At 40.6% G+C, this 20101-nt stretch overlaps 2 protein-coding genes and 1 long non-coding RNA gene across 7 annotated transcripts; all 3 read right to left on the bottom strand.

Annotated features, from left to right (window-relative positions):
* Positions 1–112: 112 nt before the first annotated feature.
* LOC119019934 (purpurin-like) lies at positions 113–2656 on the bottom strand. The gene is made up of 4 exons (XM_037098926.1): positions 2512–2656; positions 1329–1465; positions 1123–1235; positions 113–1020 (listed from the first exon to the last, which is right to left on the bottom strand). Exons 1-4 carry the CDS (start codon positions 2623–2625, stop codon positions 749–751), a joined length of 636 nt encoding a protein of 211 aa, XP_036954821.1. The 5' UTR covers positions 2626–2656; the 3' UTR covers positions 113–748.
* Positions 2657–6396: 3740 nt separating this feature from the next.
* LOC119020331 lies at positions 6397–8465 on the bottom strand. Its single transcript, XR_005075289.1, has 4 exons — positions 8317–8465; positions 7148–7202; positions 6820–6918; positions 6397–6723 (listed from the first exon to the last, which is right to left on the bottom strand). It is a non-coding gene; the product is annotated as an uncharacterized LOC119020331 (long non-coding RNA).
* Positions 8466–10220: 1755 nt separating this feature from the next.
* On the bottom strand, positions 10221–19651 carry LOC119018858 (potassium voltage-gated channel subfamily V member 2-like). 5 transcript variants are annotated; one of them, XR_005074885.1, is made up of 3 exons: positions 19505–19651; positions 18122–18229; positions 10221–11582 (listed from the first exon to the last, which is right to left on the bottom strand). XR_005074885.1 is itself a non-coding variant. In XM_037096847.1 (2 exons), exons 1-2 carry the CDS (start codon positions 14726–14728, stop codon positions 11316–11318), a joined length of 1602 nt encoding a protein of 533 aa, XP_036952742.1. In that variant the 5' UTR covers positions 14729–17827; the 3' UTR covers positions 10221–11315. The 5 variants fall into 5 exon arrangements, 2 of the variants coding, with proteins under 2 accessions (XP_036952742.1, XP_036952741.1); XR_005074884.1 differs by having other exon boundaries at positions 18138–18229; XR_005074886.1 differs by lacking the exon at positions 19505–19651 and adding an exon at positions 18859–19007.
* Positions 19652–20101: the final 450 nt, after the last annotated feature.

The following is a 20101-nucleotide window of genomic DNA, read 5'->3' as shown; positions in this document are numbered from 1 at the left end:
AACGTTCCCGACAGTCGTTATTACAAAAACAAGTACAACAGAGATTCTTTACAAAATTTATTGTCACCATCATGATTTCACGGTGCAGATTTTATCCATCAGTGTGACGATACTGTCCAACCAGTCATAGTTTACAGTTGGCTTGGATACAGATTCTCTTCTTGGTGTTGTTTAATGACATTTTTTAAAAAGGGAGTTGAATCGGATTTGTCTGATTCTTCCGTCCTGTGATGTTGGAACAAATGTTAAGATGAAAAGATGATTATTCTGTTTGTGTGTCTGAGAGCTGCTCTGTCTTCACTCTGGTCAGATGATCAATCAGTCTGATAGGCGGCGGAACAAACTGCGGATCAGCACCAGTTTAGCAGGCTCCTGTTTGAAAGTAGAGCAGAGGAAGACGCATTAGATCAGTTTCAGAGTCACATTCACTCCAAACGTAGAGAAGAAAATTAGTGAAGCGGATTTATGAGCTCAACTTGCTACGAGGGTGTCAAGAAAGTTTTATCAAATCAGTTTGGGATCTCGTGGCGTTTGGAGACTTGGGCTTCACGATCTGAGCCGTATGGAGCCAAGTCATTGTTCAGTAATTATTCATCGTGCTCCCCTCAGACTTCAGTTGTTCAGCAGGATGCTGCAGCACGTTTCACTGTGACGCTCCAGAAACGTTTTGTGGGCGACACAACTTTCTGTCAGCATCGGCGTGATAATGAGGCGATTATGACTGAGTTGATGTGAAAATGTGCATCAGCTAAAACCTTCTGCTCCACGCTCGCTCTGTCAGCTGCATGTGATGGACGGAGAACATACCGGACTGCAGCACCGGCTGGAACTCTCCAGCCATGCAGATCTCCTCTTGCTTTTGGCGGACGAGTTTCTGGATGGCGGGCGGGAGGCCGCGGGGGTTACGAGAGAAGACCAGGGAGTAGCCGTCCTCGCAGCTTCCATCGTCCTTCACGCTGCGGCAGGCGTAGGTGATGGCGTAGTTGTCATAGTCGGTGTCAATGACCCAGTAGTTGTCACCTGACAGAGCCAAGTGGGAGAAGTCAGTCTGGATTGTGTAGAGATAATTTGTGTGTGTGTGTGTGTGTGTGTGTCTGTGTGTGTGCACCTGAGGAGGCTTACCTCCGCTGGACAGGTAGCTGGCCAGTCCCTGGTAGTTCATGAACATCTTGCCGGGGGTTCCTGGGTCGGGCACGGAGTACTGAGCAGCCATGTCAGCACACACGACCCAGAACCTGGAAGTCAAGTAGAGATGAAATCAGTCACACGTCTGAGCAGAATTTGAAACCTTCTTTGCTACTAGACTTGTTTAAATGACAAACACCCACCCGAACAGAGTGACTCTGCCCCTGGAGGAGGCGACCATGGAGCCGTCGTCTCCAACAGTGTACTCAGCAGAGATGTTGTCCTGCAGGAACAAACCCTCAGGATCCTTCTTCTGCAGGGCGTACCACCTCCCTGCATACTGCCGGGAGCAACGCAGAGGTGAAGATGATACACAAACTGTATTTCTACTGTTTTTATAATGTGGTTGGAAGACGCAGGTCAGGCTCATTAAAGATCACTTCGTATCTAGTTTTTGTTATTTTAAATGTTTGAATTAAACTTCCAGAAGGATTTGCACTGATCAGAATATACAGTGTGCACACGGAATGAACGAGAAGAACAAAAACACAAAACTTCAAGTGCAAAACTAAATATTTGTATATACAGACTTGAATAAAATCTACAAAACAAAGTATATCATGATTCAGAAGGCCACTACAGCTTCATCACTAAAGAAGGAAAAAACCTGTTTAATTCAGTCAAGTTGATAGATGAAATGTTACAGAACAGCTAATCAATCCATCAAGAATATAATCTGAGTGATCCACCGTGAAGACGTCGCCACAGCAGTGGATTATCTTTTATGCTGATGACGCTCTGGTTTACTTTAAAGCTGCTGATTGTTCCTTTAATCCTCCCACTCGTTCACTGTCCTGAACCCAACCAGCAGTTTTATAATGTAACTAAGTATATTCACCCGAGTACAGATCTTATGTGCAGTTTTGAGGTAATTGTCCTTCGTTATTTTGTTCGTATCAGTAAAACCTCGCTTGTCGTTCATTAAAGTCACAGTTTGTTCTTTGGCCGTGATGAGACGTGACGAAGTTGGTTTTATATTTCAGTGTAAGTCAAAGTTTCTTAGTACAAATACCTGGAAATTGTACTAAACTACAGAAGTTGAGTAGATTTAAATTCCGTCACTGCTCAGAAACAAACTAACGTTCATCACTGATTATTATTGTTCTTTGGATACTTTAGTACTCGTGGACACTGAGTGACTTTTCCTTCTTACCACAGTAATAATTGAACACAACATCTTCACTTTGACTCGTTTTATGACTCTGTTAGTTTTACCGAGTCAGTAACTTCTGCTGGTTGTTCTCAGTTGTTGGAGTTGTGAATACAGCCGTCCTCCCGCTGCTGGACTCAGGAGTCTTTGTAATAGTTAGAGTTTGGTGTACTCACTCTCTGGGGATCGAAGTCATCTTTGACCGTGAAGCTGTCCACCACGCAGGAGGCCAGGCTCTGCTCCACGCAGGCCAGGACCAGCAGCACCAGGGCAAACATCTGGAGGTCCATCCTGACAGAACCCAAGTCGATCACGTTAGCGTGTGATTATTCTTTATCTACAGCTCTTCATGCAACATAATGCAGTTTTCAGCTGAAGAAATAAAACTCCTCCTTACCTGGAGTGTAGAATGAAGCGGCAGGAAGTTTTCTGTGCAGAGTTGCTGCGATGTGGTGAGACGACGGCGGCGAGGCTTTTTATACCTGCAGCACAGACGAGCTCACTGAGTATTTTCACCTCTTGAAACTAAATGCAGAGTTTAAATCTAGCGTTAATCCAGTTAACGAAATCTCCCAGTAAGCTGATGATCGCTCGCTTTCAGCAGTCAATAGGCTTTATGTAATTGTTTGAGGGCTCTATAATGAGATATATAACGGCGGACGCTCCGAGGTCGGGCGGTCGCCACCTGAGCCTCCAGTCACACGTCCACGGCGAAGCTGTTTACATCAGCACACAGCTGCTCCTGTAGAGAGAAATCTGATGCAGGCTGAGCCAAACACTGAGACACAAGAAGATTTCATTATGATTTTAACTTGAACTTAAAATATGAATCTTCTTTTGAGTTTAACATCCATCTTCAGATCAAATATTCCCAACAGGAGTGTACAAGTGCTCAAATGTAACACTTACAGTGCAGATATGTTGTTATAATAGTGCTCAAGTAAATCTGATTTTAAATGTATTTAAACATTCTGTAGACAAGTTTTCTGCTTCAGCGTCTCATCATGAAGTAAATGTTGTTGAACGGCTGTAGAATAATGAATCCAGAACTGTACTGAAGTACAATTTTGAGGTATTTGTACTTTGAAGTTTGTACTTACACTGAAGTATAAAAAGCAGTAGAAATATCACCCATCAGTCATTGTGACTGTTTAAATTATTACATCAGCCATCAAACATACAGATAAAAAATGTCCTCTTATATTATTTTTAGTCAATTTTCCATCAGTGTGACTGAAGACAAAACTGTTTATTTTGATGTAAAACATAAAAAAAATCCAAGAAGTTTGAAGATAATAGTTTTTGAACTGTGGATAATGACTAATAACATTTTTAGTCCTTATGAAAGATAAAAATCAGCGCTGAGTGAAGTCGTGTTATGTCAGCAGGAGCTCAGCTGTTCTGTCGGTCGCTCAGTTAAGTAACAGCGTCTAAATGCAGAGATGAGGACGTTACTGTGAAAACTACCAGCGACTTCACACGGGAACAAGTTGAACAACACCAGGAAGAAACTTAGATCAACTACAACGACTGAAAAACAATATATCCCACTATTTGTGTGAAGGTGCAGAAATGTCAGCTGTGAGTTACAGTAAAGACGAAATGATCAAATAAATTCTTTTTTCTTTTTATGGCCTAAAATTGTTTGTAGATTCAGAAGTTAACGCCACAAAAAAACAGCAGAAAAGAAGTTAAACTTCCAGTTTAAAGACTCGTTCACTTCTCAACACGTCTGATCGCTGCAGAGCCTCCACCTGTAATCCAGGTGGAGACGTGACGGAGGGAACAGCTGGAGGAAGTTTACACCAGTTTGGCACCAACAAGCGTTAAAAACAGCCAGTGAACAGCTGCTTTACTCCTGAAACTGAACTTCACCAAAACAATGCTGCACCAGATGATTTATAAAGATTTTTTTTCTCAAACAAGATCAGTTTAAAGTCTATTTTCATACTTAATCCATCATCTCTTTTTAATCTCAGCATCTCTTGCTTCACTCCAAATATATTTTGCCTCAATCAGTGACCTCAAGGTTCATTTTCTGTCTGAATTTATACACAAGTTCAGTGTGAAATTAAATGATTAGATTTGGGATTTACCACTTGAATTCATCGCTATTAGATTCAACTCTTAACAAACACATTTATGTAAAAGACACATTTATTATTATATAATAGAAATTTAATAAACAAATTAAGGTTGATCTAAAAGTCTTATTCAGTTTATTTAATGTTTTCACTTCAACACGGCAGAACAATCACAGAACAAACGTGACACTTTGAATTAAACTTGGTTAATAGAATTTGATTGAAATCTTACATGTAATTAAAAACATTTAAATTCAACGTTTGAGGCAAAAGAAAAATTGTAATTGTTTTTTTTTTTTACAACTGACACAGAAGAAGCTGTCAGCAGATCACAGTAACCTCAGTCATGCCTGCGTCACCTCGCTGCTCCTGACAGGTATTTTCATTAATGACAGTAGGTGAGCGATGAAGAATCACTCATGTCAGGAAGTTCTGCTGTATTTTTAGTCCCTGACATTGTTGTTGGTCCAATAATAACCTGTCCTGAGGACATTAGGTAAGTTCTCTGTGCTGCTCAGTTCTGTCAAAACTGTCGTCTGACACGTGACGTCGACGGTGGTAACACTTTAATCTGAAAACCAAAACAAACATTTAAACGCTCCACTTGTAGACTCACACTGACTTAACTAGAGGTGAGACCAGGTTGACCTGATGGAGCCACGTTAGGTCACTGAGAGCTGCAGGTTACATAACGACAACATGAACAGCTGATTGTCTGAGACGAATATAAGAACAGGCTTTCTTTGTGTTTTAAACATTTATAAGAGACATACTTGTTTATTTGGAACATCTCAATCAGATCTGAGTGATCCGATCACAAGCTGAAAGCTTTAAGTCTGTCAGTTCACACGTGACGTCTGAATGACCTCGTATTTAACAACTTCTGAATGAACAAGAAGGTCCAAATAATGCAGAATGAGTCAGAGACAGAGTTTCACAGAGTTTATAAAGTGTCTCCAACTCAACAACTCACTAAACTGACACATTTGTTAAGGGAGTCTGGGGACTTTCTCCACGGGGACAAAGAAGTCGCCTATATTGTTCCTGTTTAGTGTCTTTGTAACATGTGACATGTTCAGATCAATAACATGTTTCTTCTTTCATAAATGGAGTGTAAATGGTGAAATCAGTGTAAACAGTGTGTTCAAACAGCTGATCAATGTTGGCAGGTAAGACTTTAGCACTTTAGCCACAGAAGCAGACAGGCTGGTACAGACATGCTGCCACAAACTGACACTTTTTACAAGGAGACAAACAACTTCAGCTGAAACATTTAATGCTGAATTTACAACAAGGACACAATGAGTCAGAATCTGTCAGAGACACAGTTTCACTACGTTTGTTCAGTTTCTCCTCATGAAACAACTCTTAAAATTACTACATTTGTTAATGGTTTCTGGTTCAGTAGTTGAATCAATTGAAACAGACGGTGTGTTCGCTGACATCAGCTGCTCACTTTGGCAGGTTAACAGACCAAACATGTCGCTCAGATTACAGTGAAGCACCTGGAGATCAGACAGTAATCCATTCTGTCTGCTGTGGCTTCTTGTTTCACAGACGACATCAGCTGAGTGGGCGATTCTTCAGTGTGTTCCAGGACACACGTGCTTACACAAATGTATTAACGTGATTTTTTTTTAAGGGGGGGGGGGGTTCCATGACATGAACAGGGAAAAGTTCTGTATAGTGGAAAGGTTTAGCTTCAGGGCTCATCAGCTCAGTGATTTTGGAATGGGTGCATAGATTCACAAACTCGTCAACAGACAACTGCAGCATCAGACACTTTTCAGAAACTGATATATCAAAACAAGAAGATCCTGTAGTGATGATGAAGGTTTTAGGAAACAGGAAGCAAGTGAACGTGATTTAAATTAACAACTTGTGTTTATTGTTACTCTAAAATCATTTTAATGTAACATCTGTAACAGTGGCTGAAGGAGAATCAGAGGTCGGACGCTCGTAAACAAAGACAAACACTTCAGTGATCGTGTACTTCTGTATTTATGGATTGCTTCATTACAAACAAGCTTAATAACTTATGAGTGCGGCTGCAGTTACAGTCTAAAAATGTTGACTTAAAGAGCTTTATTTCATTTCATGTAACAAAGTTTACATCACTGAGTGGTCCAGAGAGGAGCTGTAATATTCAAGGTAACAGTGAAAACGTCCAAAACACAGGAGTGTCTGACAGGTCGGGACACGACTTCACCATCGCAGCTCCAGGAGAAGGAGGCAGAGGTTGGGATTGCACGTAGAAAATCCTGAGAGCTCGGCAGCTTTACTTCAGGATGGTGTCTTCACTCGCTGTGAGGAGAGAAGAAGATAAAAATATGATTCACAAGAGCAACGTGCAGATGTTTGAACATGTAGACGCGTGATGGACGAGGCTGATGAGGCTACCTTCTGCTAGCTGCTTGGCGATGCGCTCCTGCTCCTCACGAGCCTTTTTCTCCTCCTCCTCGATCCTCCTCTCCTCTGCTGCAATCGGCTTCAGGTTATCTGAGAAAAAAAAAAGCTCCAGATCAACCTACGGTACATGTTTTGATTGTCAGGGGGGAACTAGAGGGAGGAAACTCACGCAAGCACGGAGGGAACATGCAAACTCCTCACAGAAATCTCAGTGGGATCTGAACCCAGGACCTTCTCACTGTGAGGCAGCAGTTCTAACCACACCATGCACTGTTGATCCAGTAAAGTACGCTGTGTACGACGACTGAGAATAACTCACCATATCTCTTTTTGCCGTAGATGATCCCAGCGATCAAAGCTGAATATCTTGCCGTCTGTGAAGGAGCAAAAGAAGCTTATTAATACCAGTCATATGCATATATTCTCACTCATTCAGGTGAAAGGATGTTTTTATAATATTAAAGCATAAAGTTATATTAAAGATAACTGGATTCACTCAGAGGCTTCATCACTTCTATATGAATTATTATTATAATAGAGTCACTAAAGCTGCACGGTATGGTCAAATATTGTGTGATTATTCTAACAGATATCATAACAAAACATTTGTTGGAGTCTGTTTTCTGTGGAACATGTGTGGGTCAGGACTACAGTCCTTCACTATAGGTCTGTTTAACACACAGGTTAGCTTTATCACAAACAGCAGCTTCTTGTGACGTTAATATTACACCTGGACATATTGCGCCTTTGGTTATATTTCAATGAATCATGCAGCCACATAAGAAGCCTTAGATTAAGACATTCTATGACTGAACTCCATATATCACTTGGATAGTTTAATGAGACATTGGTCATGGGCACAAACTACACATCTAACAGTTAATTGATGTGTTTGCAGAAACGTTGGAAACAAGTCTTGAATTCGGCCAAAGAAGAATCCACCGAGCAGCATGCGTTTCATTAAAATCTGAGCTTGAACATCCCGTCCAGACATGAACAGTACCAGCACTGGGCGACGAACTGAGTCTAAAACACGAGGAGATACAGGCGAGTTAAACACTTCACTGTAGGTGAGCTTCTGTAGAATTAGGGATGAGATGTCATGAATTACCCTCTGATAGATTTAATGTCTTGTATTATATCCAAGGACGTGTCTATTTATAACGGTCAGTAGTTTCAATGGAGCCGATCGGCGGAGCTCTCAGCAAAGTCAAAGGTAACACAGAGTTCCGTCACTACATGTTCACATTTAACAAATGCACCATGATCCACCTCAAAGCAGCAGTTTTTACTCATCAGGTCTCGGATTGACAACAAGCTTCATTAACGCTGCAACGATGCAACTAGCTCTTAGCTAGCATGCTCCCTTGCTAGCGGTTAGCAGGTTCGCGGGCTTCGTGCAGCGAACAAACTGAAACACGAGCACAGATTTAATTTAACATCAAAATCTAATAAACATTTTTATGTTCGATGTTCTGCGACACGAACCTTAATCAGAGGCGATACTGCAACTGGAGGAGCCATAGTTTCCTAGCAGGATAACAGCTAGCAGAGGTCACTTTATCACCGCAAGGGATTCTGGGATGAAGGTCTTCTTCTTTGCTGTGTTTTTTTTTTTCCACTGCTGCTCATGAGGCGATGTCGTCATTGTGCAACTGCTGCTGCCACCTGCTGGAGTAAATTAAAATCACCTCAGGGGCGATTTATAGATTGTAAAAGCGTTTTTTCTCTTTAGTCGAACATATAGATTTATTTTTATAAACTGCCAGTCTACATGTTTGTTATTTTTTTTACTCATCTGTTATATAATTTACTACTAGTGAAAATCACATTTATTCAATGTGTATTGTTATTTTTTTAAATTTTAACTTTGCTCTAGTTATGTCTCATGCTAATAAAGCACCTTGAAAGGGGCGCTGTGTAATTTTGGAGAAGAAATTCGGACTCTTGAATTTTAAAATTTGCAGATTGCAGACCAGATATTAATGAGGTAATGATACAAACTTGTATCCATAAGTAAGTAAACAAGCTGTTCTCAGTGGAAAATAATGTCCCAGAACACTGTTTTAAGCTAGAAAGGTGGCAGGGTCCGCCACGTGTAAACAAAATAAAACAATATAAACTGTGTTTGTCCTTTAAGGTCAGTTTGTTTGGTCAGTTTATTCAGTCATGAATACATAAAACATAAAGAGTTTGTTTATTTAGTTTGTTAAATATGTTGTTTAATGAAAAAGCCAATGAAGATCTTTCACTCCTGAGTTAATATTATTTCACCAAAATTACAGTGTTCCTTTAAATTGAATTGACTAGTTAGTTAGATTAATAATTATATAGTAGAAATATACATATTTGTATTGGTAAATCATATAGAAAAAATGAATATTTTTTATAATTTTATATGTATTTTCGAGAAGAAATTTGTGTAATATTTAAGATTTTTATTTTTTTTTTTAAAGATAAATAGTTCTGTTAGAAAAAATCTATTATCCAGTCAAGACCTTTATGGTCTCCTTGGAGAAATATGTCATTTGCTTGTATCAGGTTTTATAACTCAAACCAGTATGATTGGATCGGAGGTCTGTTACGTCTTCCATGATATCTCCAACAGTCTCCACAAATCTTACCTCTTGTGATCATTTTCTTGTGTCCTGTGTTGTTGATGTTCAGCAGCTGTGAGAAAATGTTGAACTCCTCTTTTCTCTGTGTAAGGATGCACGATACACACCAGACCAATAAATTAACAAGAGCAGCATTTACAAACTCTGTTTAAACCTCGAAAGTTGGTTTATGATCCACCAAAAAGAGACGAAGAAGCAGAAGGAAAAGACGGAGGAGGAGGAAGAGGAGTACATAAAGAAGAAGGATTAAATCATCATTCTTTACTCAGTATATGAGCCATTCTTACTGTCAGTTGTGCATAAAATAGGTTATTTTTACAATATAAAAATGTAATAAGTTATATTATTGTAATCAGCTGAAAGCATCCATATCATTCACCACCAGTAATTATTACTGAACTGAAAAAACATTCACCAAGAAAAGGTTTGTTGCAAAATCAGATGAGATCCAGCAGAGGTCAGCAGAGATGTTTACAGTCAATGACAACAAGAGTTCCAGAAGCAGTAAAATGTTTATTGAAGCAGAGCGTCACACTGCATTATGAAATCATACTGTGTCATTTGTAGGCAAAACTTCCTCAGATGTTCCTCAGAACAAAGCGGGGAAAGAAAGAACAGCGGGACACATTCAGATCGACGGCTTATAAAACATATTTTCACACATTTGGAATCTGATTCCATCAGGAACGGATGTAAGCAGTGTTGTCAAAAGCACCCAAAAGTCATAAGTCAATGGTGTGTTAGTATCTGAAATAAAATGTATTAAAGTAAAAGCAATTTTCTGGCATTTAATGTACTTTGGTATAAAAAGAACAAGTAATAGTAAATGATACATAATCACTTGTTGTATATCTGTTCACTGCTGGTCGACCTGCATTTCTCTGATTATCAGAATATTACATTTCTTTAAACTGATTGCTGTTAAAATTAATTTATTTAAAATTGCACTACTTTGGCTCTGATGTAAAGCAACTAAATACATGTGGTGGAGTAAAAAGTACAATATTTGCCTCCAGAATGTAGCAGAGTGGAAATATAAAGTAGCAGAAAATTTACTCAAGACTTGAGTAAATGTACTGAGTCACATTTCATCACTTGATGTAAGCAGAAGCTCTCTGACTATTTAGTACCAGCAGCGTGGTGTCACGTCGGTCCAGTCACAGGGATCAAATGTTGGCAGTTTATGTTCCTGCAAAGCAACATATGCATCTGTTGGAGGTGGAGGAGATGGTGGAGGAGTTCAGGAGGCAGCAGTTTGGGATGCTGTTTTAATGTTACTGAGATGTTCATCTCTGGATAGTTTAGATGAGGGACAACAGCGTTTTAACTTTAATATTAAGTTTGACAAAACTGCGAGAAGTTTTGTGGGGACGGACATCAGATAGTTGTGACAAGAAGTCGGGACATGTCGAGCCATGTTTGTGTCGACAGAAGCAGGAATTTTAAGCACAAAAATGATCTTTTCCTTTCAGTAAAGTAGTAAAGTGGTGCCTGTGCACTAACCAAACCAGATCATAAACACAGTGTTGTCACAACAGAAGACTGGAAACTTAGTTGCAACATAAAGAAATGTTAAGTTTAAAATTTGCGTTGCAGAAACTCTGCCAACATTTCCTCTGTGATTGGGTCGTTTCTGTTCTGAGCTTCACGTTCTGCTCCTCGTGGCATATTTCCTTTGGTTCTGGCTCAGAGGGTGTAGACAGCCATGTGACTGGATGATCCCTCACTGGCTTCCCAACAACAGAAGCGAAGCCAGGTGTGCCACCTCCTCTCTGGTACCGGTTCCAGATATTCACCCGGTCACAGACTTTTCTTTCACACAGTTTTACACGCATGCACACTCATTCATCATAACCAGTCCCAGAGAAGTCAGTGTGCGGGTCCCTGAGGGTTTCCAAAGATTTGGTTGAGACGGTTTACGCTCCTGTTGGCGAGTCTGAACTTCCCTCGCTTCTTCGTCGAGGCTGTGTATTGGTTGGACTTGAGTTTGGAGTAATAGTCTGAGAACTTGTTGAAGAGGATGGATATGGGCAGACCGTTGAGGATGATTCCAAACGCGATGCAGATGAAAGCGAAGAGACGACCCAGGATGGTCTCCGGGTAGACGTCTCCGTAGCCCACAGTGGAGATGCTGACCTGCAGGGGAGGGAGGAGAGCGGTCAGTGGTGATGGAGAGAAAAACCTGAGCAGCAGACCGGTTCAGACAGAGTTCTGGTTAATGGAGCGTTCATGGACACATGTGGTCTACAAACCCACCAGCAAAAGAAAAGAAGAAGAAACAGAAGAGGACTGGGTTCAAACTGGAGACACTGCAAATACACCTTAGTTTTGTCTTGTGTTAGACTCAGTGACTAATGTTCTTGAGACTAAATACTGTACAATTCTGAGTCATCTGTAGTTAATCAAACATTACTCTGTAAAAGTAAAACAATTTTAAGATTCCATCAGCTAAGTTGCCATTACAATTTTAAATGAAAAATATATTAAAATTTAAATATACCAAACGTTACGACTCATCTGCGGAGGCCAGCGTTAATGTTTAACCCCACGACTCCTCCTGAGTCGACACGTTACTCCTCCAGCACCGTGATACGTAAAGAAAATAGTTCCTTTATCAAACTGCTCGTAACAAAGTCTGTGGATTATCTTGAATACCAGGTCCTGATTTCTGGAGAGAGACATTTTCAGAGTTTTTCAAAAGTGCATTTTGGTGCTTTGAGCATCTAGTTCCTTAATATTGGAAAGAAGGCAGACATCAAATAGAATAGAATAGAATAGAGAGCAGACATCTTTAAAGACTCTGCAACCTACACCACATCAATCTACATGGATAAATAGAACTACAGTAGCAACAATGTCAGTGACAAGGTGTTTGATTTACTTGTGAACTGTCTCTTTAAATGTCTGTGTGTTGCTCTTATCTCTCAGTGAGAATCCACTCATAGTTAATAACAGACAGCAGTGAGTGTTTGACCGACTCCTCTGCATCTGTTCACATTAAGAGAGCAGGAATCTGCAGCACTCACAGTTTCCTTCACTATAACCATTACTATGATTAAGAGGATTATCATTTCCTTCCCCTGGATTAAAAGATTCTACCACTCGGACCGAGAGGGAGGGGAATGATCTGTCCTCGGGTTTATTAATGGCAACAGGCAGTGGATCAAACTTCAGTGAAGACGCACTGACATTAATAAATCAGTAAACAAGCTGTATAAATCTATAGTTTGAACTTTCTACTGACCAAACAAGCAACACTCAGTGACGCCTGAGCTGGCACGTCCTGCAGGAGAGTTGACCTCATTGTGTTTAGTAAGCCTGGCAGTAATCTAATAACATTAAACAGTTCACACACCAATCAGGGACTGTGTCAGCATTAAACTCATTCAGTAGCAGGACACTTTATTTGACTTACATAAAGAGGTTAGCTCAGGACTTTTACACAAGGAGGTGATTTCAAAAGTTCAGCCAAAAATGAAAATTCAGTGATTGTCCTCTCACCCTCGAGTTGATCGTAGTCCAGAAAAACATTTCACACAAACCTTGATTTAAAATATTAAAAAAGAACCAAAACAAAATATATAAAATCACTCAACACAGCATTGTTGGGCTGCAACTAACAATACATTTTTCACTTTTAGATTATTCTTTCTATAATTGTTTTGATTTATCGATCAGTTGTTGGGTCAGCTCGTCCTACACAATCCAAGTCTCCAGAAGTCAAGCTTATGCACTTCAGATGGGGCGATTTTAACCCTTTTAGCTGAACATCTTTTAAATTCAGTTCAGGATCTCGGGCCTCTGGAGACTTGGATTATGCTGGGCGAGCTGTATGGAACCATTTTATGTTTGTTCTTTTGGTTACTTTTTTACATTTTAAAGTCCTGCTACTTCAGTTGTGTTGTCACTCCCTGCTGGTCCTTTACACTGTCAATAGATATACTTACAGCTGCCCACCACCAAGCATGAGGGATGCTGGTGAAGTTTGTCTGCGGCATGTCATGCTCCACAGTGTAAACCATGGCAGAGAAGCTGAAGATGCCCATGGCGATGAAGAGGAAGAGGCAGCCCACTTGCTGGTAACACTGACGCAGAGTGAAGCCAAACGCTCGCAGGCCTGTGGAGTGTCGGGCCAGCTTCAAGATCCGAAAGATTCGCATCAGTCTCATGATCCGCAGCACTTGGCCGAGCTTCCCCACCTGCCCCACCGCCTGAATGTCGGCTTCGTGCTTCATGTAGTTCTCCTCGTTGTCGAAGAACTCCAGGATGGCCTGCACGTACTGAGGCAGGATGGCGATCAGGTCCACGGTGTTGAGCACGCTCCTGCCGAAGGCTTTGAGCTCCGGCGTGGACACCAGGCGGAGGAGGTACTCCATGGTGAAGAAGGCGATGCACATGGACTCCACGTATTCCCAGTATGTCTTACCACTGAGCTGACCTGTGGCAGTTCTGTACTGCATCTCCTCCACCGTGTTGAGAGTCATGGCCACCAGGGAGATCAGGACAAACACACTGGAGGCCACCGCCATCAGCTTGGCCTTGATGGACGAAAACGGTTTCTCCATCAAGTTCCAGATCGCTCGGCGCTTCTGGCCCATGAACATGTCATGGAAGAGCTCTTCGTTCTCCTCAATCTCCACCTCCGCCTCCAGCTCCCGCTGGATCTTCAGCTGCTCATTCAGCTCGTCCTGCCTCTCCTCGAAGGAGATGCGACAGCAGCGGTGGGTGTTCTTGATCCTCACGCCCCAGTAGTTGATCTCCTCCAGGAAGTTGCGGGGACACAACTCGTCCTTGATCCAGAGCACTCCCGTCCTGTAGAAGTTGAAGATACTGTGGAAAACGTCTGGGTCCCTGTCGAAGAAGTACTCGTTGTTGATGACAGTGTAGTCATCGCACAGGTCCAGCTTCATGTTGTGGTCCGTGTAGGTGGCCAGTCGTCCTATTCTGGTCTTTGGATACTTTGCAGCCGTTTTATAGGCAATCTGATAGGGCTTCCCTCCGACATTGATGTTGATCATGTAGTTCTTCTTGGACAGTGAGATCTGCTTCGAGTAGCTGCACGGAGCGCCATCGTCCGCTTCATCCTCGTACTCAGCATAGATGTCGTAGATGTCTCTGCTCAGCTCCTGCATGGAGTTCCATGTCTTCACGCAGCTTTCCTTGGCGAGTGGATAAGCGATCTCCGAGGGTCTCCGATTAATGTCCGAATCAGTGACTTTGTAGTTGGGGAAGAGACTCTGCCTCCTGTTCCAGAAGTTTGCCACCTTGCTGGAGGTCCCCATGTCTGTCCACCCCCGGACTACACAGCAGACAGAGCGCTCAGACCAGCCGGCATTACTGCTGTCTAATACCCCTTTACCTAAGCATGGAGGACATGAGCAGGATGCCTCATGGCCCCATTAATGTTGCTGACTGAGAGGATCCGCATGCTTACAGGACATCTAAATACTATTATCCCCTGCTGAGCTGCCTGGCTCACATGACGTTGGCTGTGTGGCACATCTCACCACATGCCCATAATAACTTCCTCCTCCTTTAGTTTTGAAATGTTTTATGATATGAGCTTAAAGTCCCTGCAGCTGATTTGGACGATTTAAAGAAAATAATGAGCAACAATCGGTGCTGTTTACCTCACTTTTATTTATGAAATCATACGCACTGCGCCATGCATTAATCTTTATGAAATCCCTACAGATTACTCAAGGAAGTCATATTGGATGGCTGATTGGAAAATGTCATCCATGTGTCTCATTGAGGGAAAATAAAACTCCTCATCCTGATTTTCTTTGCAGATAAATTACAAAAATCCTTCGCTTTTATTTATTTATTTGGTGAAGTGTCTTTTTCAAATGTGCAATAAATCATTTATGATGTTTATTGTTCTGCGCTGTTTGATTGAAGAGTCCCATACTGAAGGGGAACAAAGGAAGGCTGTTGGGTGCATAAAAGAGGATAAAGGCTTTAAGCATTAGCCTACTTCCTGATTTGGAGGGGGTGCAGGTGTCTCCAGGACCTGAGGTGCGTTGAGGCTGCGGACTCTGAGAAACAATTTATTTTTTATTGAAACATCAATAAAGTTGTGACATTATCTGAACAAACACAGGCAGCAGTGATTAAACTCAAAACAAGAATCTAACATAAGTTTTCTTGCAGATCGACTGTGACATTAGATTGTTGTCCTGCTGATTAACAGACGGCCTTTTTGTGAAGCAACAAGCTGATGACGTTATGAAACCACACACACACACACACACACACACACACACACACACACATATGAACCTTATTATTATTTACATCCGTGGTGCCAGCCACCGATGACTTGTTAAAACAATTAAGGTTTTAAGTTGTTAAAGCACTGACATTTAAATAGAGCAGCCAGACTTAAGCTAGTCTCGTTAGTGTAGTGTGTCTAAAGAACCAGAGATAAACTGGATTTGTCATGCAAACCACCGAGATCACTCCAGAAGCAAGACGCCGCGGTGAAAAAGGAAACGCTCATCTTTATTAGATACGTTAGAGTAAATCATATACAGTATTTATAAAGTGCTGTCCTGCTAATTTGTCTTTTAAAGCAAAACTATGTAACGTTTGAACGAGGAAATTATGTTTTATCAGCAACAAAACTCCCCGTTACTCAGCTCAGAACTCGTTAGCAGGCTTAAGATGTTGTTGTTGTGGAGAGCAGCTGACCTTGTCTCCGTTTTCTGACTTGTTCAAAGTAAACGTTTCATCCAGGTGAACTCCTCTTTCATCACAGGTGAGACGTTCACTTATTGATCATACACATAAACACAAAACACGTGAAGGAAATCTATGAACCACGTGACGAAGCCTGCCATCGTTTATATGACAACCAGGCCCAAAAACTTCCCAAACATTACAATTAATTAACACACTTGAAATATTAGTGTTCAAACTATTTGTGCTTCATTTAACATGTCATACGAGAATATTGTGCTGTGTCTCGCTTTAGATGTTTTAACTCCTTAAAATAGAATTAAATATTGTTCACAGTAGATTAAAAGAGTCCTATTAGGAATTTTACAGACATCACTTGAAGATGTTTTGGTAACTTTCTATAAAAACCACATCTATAGCTTGTTTTGAGGGCGATCATCGTGAACTGTAATGTGTTCATTGTTTCTGACTTCCTTTTTAAACACACGATACATTCTAATGCACTTAAGTCATAAAAGATTAAAGACGTGACTTAAAGTTTAACACTAAAAGAATCCTGTAACTTCACCATCAACAGTGAAACATCCTGATCAGCATCGTGATGACCTACGTTAGTGAATGATTATGTCAGAATGAGACCTTACAGGTGACTGTCGAGGTGAATGTAGTTGGTCATAATGTACTACAAACCCCACCAGCCAACTTCTGGTGTAAAACTCGTCAGCAACAGTCCAACCGTTATTATTTCTATTCAACCTTTTTTCCTCATTGATCCAATCAAAGTGGCGGCAGGAGAACAAAACAAAAGCATTAATAGATCTCTCTCCGTACTTGGTGGGATTAATATCATCTGCTCTCTTGGTCTCTCCGCTTTTTACTTGTCAGTTTCTATTGTCCACAAGATTTACGGATCAAATGCAGTCGTTTCAAAGCTGCTTAGCAGACAAGAATGTAGGTTTTAATCCCTCATGTAGGTTTATAAAGCCTGACAATGACTGCTGCAAGCTGAGGAGGAGTCTGTAAACTATCTTGACTACAGTGACATTTGGATTGATTTTAGGTTTCTTTTTCTATTTTCTGTTAGTAAGTAATTAGTTTAAAACAAGGTTCAGAGATCTAAAAATCTTCAGTCAAATAAAACCTCACTTAGGCATGTTTATCAGAACTAAGACATTAAGACATTAAAACAGCATCTGTAAATGGAAAAAAGCTGATATAATTAGCTACAGATACAAAAACACATTAAATTAATTTACTTATTTGAAAGCTGACAGTCAACAGTTATTCCCTGGTTTACATGAGCTGACAGTTTTACTTCTGTTTTAGTTCTGTTATTAAGTAACTGTATCAGAACAAACATTTTAAATAACCCTCCCAATCTCTCATACAAGTAAGTGTGAGTCCTGAGAAGATTTAGTGCTTCATAGACCAGTAACAGGATTTTAAAATCTCTCTTTTGACTCACAGGGAGTCAGTTTCAGTGCAGCGACTTCAAAAACACATTAACCCAGAACTGAGACAAACCCACAGAAACTGTTCTGTGCAGACTACAGTGAGGCTGCATGATGAGCAGATAAACTACTTTAGCTCCTCAAAATGACTTTTCATCTGTCTGCTTCCTGATATCACACGCAGCACATCAGGTGTTTTCATATCAGCTGCTGTTAGCTTCATTTATGTGATAAGAGATGGAGAGAGGCTAACCTGCTCAGACACTATTCAACACATGGGCCTGAATATTTAATGAAGGGAATGGAAGCCCTGGTCACAAAGAAATGTACATATCAAATATAGTCAAAGCTTTGACAATGCCACTGAGAGGAAACACTGGACTCCATCAAAACATTCAACACGTTCTTTAAAAATCCAGGATGAGCAGGATTAAAACCACAACAGAGTGTAATTGAAAAAAAAAAAAGGTTTATTATTGCTGATCCTCGTGTATTAATGAACAGCAACTGACAAATCTCACATTTTCTGCCTTTAATTTGCACCTGTTTTAGCACTGACCTGGTTGGACCAGGTGTGTCTCCTCTCCAGGTCTGATCACCTCACAGGCCGAGCTGTTCCACCTGAAGCTGAAGACAAGTCCCACTGTTCACCTGGAGAGAGGAGGAAATACTTTAGTATAACATAATGAACATAATCAGATTAAAGACACATCCAACAAAAAAGGGATTTCTTACAGGATTATAATTCTATAATAAATAATGATATAGCAGTCTGTAACCATGTGCATGACATCACTTTAGGAGTCTCACATCACTCTGTACTGTAAAATCTACTATAATCTCATCTAATAAATGTGTCTTTAAAGGTAAACCAAAAGTAAACCAAATGTATTCAGTCCTGATAACACTGAGTGCTTCGTACACAAGTAATATGATTTTAAATCTATCTTTTGACACACAGGGAGTCAGTGCAGTGACTTAAATAACACATAAAACCAGAACTGAGACAAACACACTGAATACATTATGTGCAGACAACACTGAGAGTGCATATTGTGTATAAAAACTACTTTAGCTGCTCAGAATGACCTTCTAGATGCTGACATATTAACATACTGAGACATTATTAAACACAACACATGCAGCCTGTTAGCTAACTGTGCTGTACTCCGATATTCAGCAGTAAAGTTGCTAATATTAACAAGCTAACATTACACAGCACGAGAACGGCGTCATGCTAACACTCTCACACAGACACACACGTTAGCTAACATGCAAACCTGTCTGTTAAAACACGACGATTAAATGACTCAGACTTCTTGATAAGCTCGTTGATGTGTCCTTCCCCGTAAATAAAGGCAGCTGAGCCGCTGCTAACATGTTTCCCAAACCGTGCAGTGCATCTCCAACAACTTTAAAGTCAGCTAGCTAACATAACATAACCACTCACTTGACTGACCACCAAACGTTAGCTAACCAGATTTAATACCGATCTAAAGAATACATACATTAAAAAAAAACAAAAAAAAAAACATGCCGATATTACCAAAACTAGCGACTTGTTTAAAGAAAGTCACCTACATTTAATTAACTGTGCAGTATTCATGTAATAATCACGACAGAGAAAAAAACCACCAAAATCACAATGGAGTTTGGTGTGGATTATGTTTGAGTGGAATTTACCTCAACACTGAACAGTTAAATGAAACGTAACCTGCACATAAAGTAGAACTTAATTTTCTCAGACAGCTTGAAGGGAGCTTCTATGTGGAGCTCACTGATATATGAAGGAACGTCACCTGGGCTTATTACCTAAGATCTGTAAGCTATAACTGATCTGTGCACCTCCCACACAGACATGAATACACCTGTACTGAGCAGGTAACTGGACACATAAAGCAGATTCGTACAGAACAGTTTACTGACCGTGTTTGTGTCCTCAAAGAAGAGCTGCAAAGACCAGAGTGAAGATCAGTCAGTGGTTATTATACAGTCTAAATTTTTGGAGGGAAATGCTCTACATTCACGCGGGAAACGAGCGAGACCGCCTATTTTGGTGCACACCACCTGGATTTGTTAGAGAGTCTGTGGGCGGGGCTTATTTAGCATAGTTTACCTGGATCCAACCACTGAGTGCTGTGATTGCTGAACACTGTTTAGCTTAATGGGAAATGCAGGTGTCTTGTTAACTGATTGGCTTTATTTGTGCCCAGGGTTCGAGTCTCGGCCTGGGATCCTTTATTGCATCCTGTTTCCTGACATCTGTCAATATGTCTTATCAATAGAGGGCAAAATAAAAATAAATCACATATTAATAGGACCAACACAGATAATAGGATTAAATTGTTAATAGGATTTTTAAAAAAAGGTCACTTTCTTTATTGATGTTTAATGTCTCTGGTCTTTATTTGTTATTATTTTGAAACTAACTGAATGTAATCAAGTTACATTACTTTCATATTGTAATCGGGTGAATTCAGGTAATCTGGACACCTCAGCTCAAGCGTTATTGATTTCTGTTCT

Source organism: Acanthopagrus latus, chromosome 5 (assembly GCF_904848185.1).
Source record: "Acanthopagrus latus isolate v.2019 chromosome 5, fAcaLat1.1, whole genome shotgun sequence".
Lineage (NCBI taxonomy): Eukaryota > Metazoa > Chordata > Actinopteri > Spariformes > Sparidae > Acanthopagrus > Acanthopagrus latus.
Note: the sequence above shows the minus strand (reverse complement) of the source record. Positions and strands in the feature narration are given on the sequence as shown.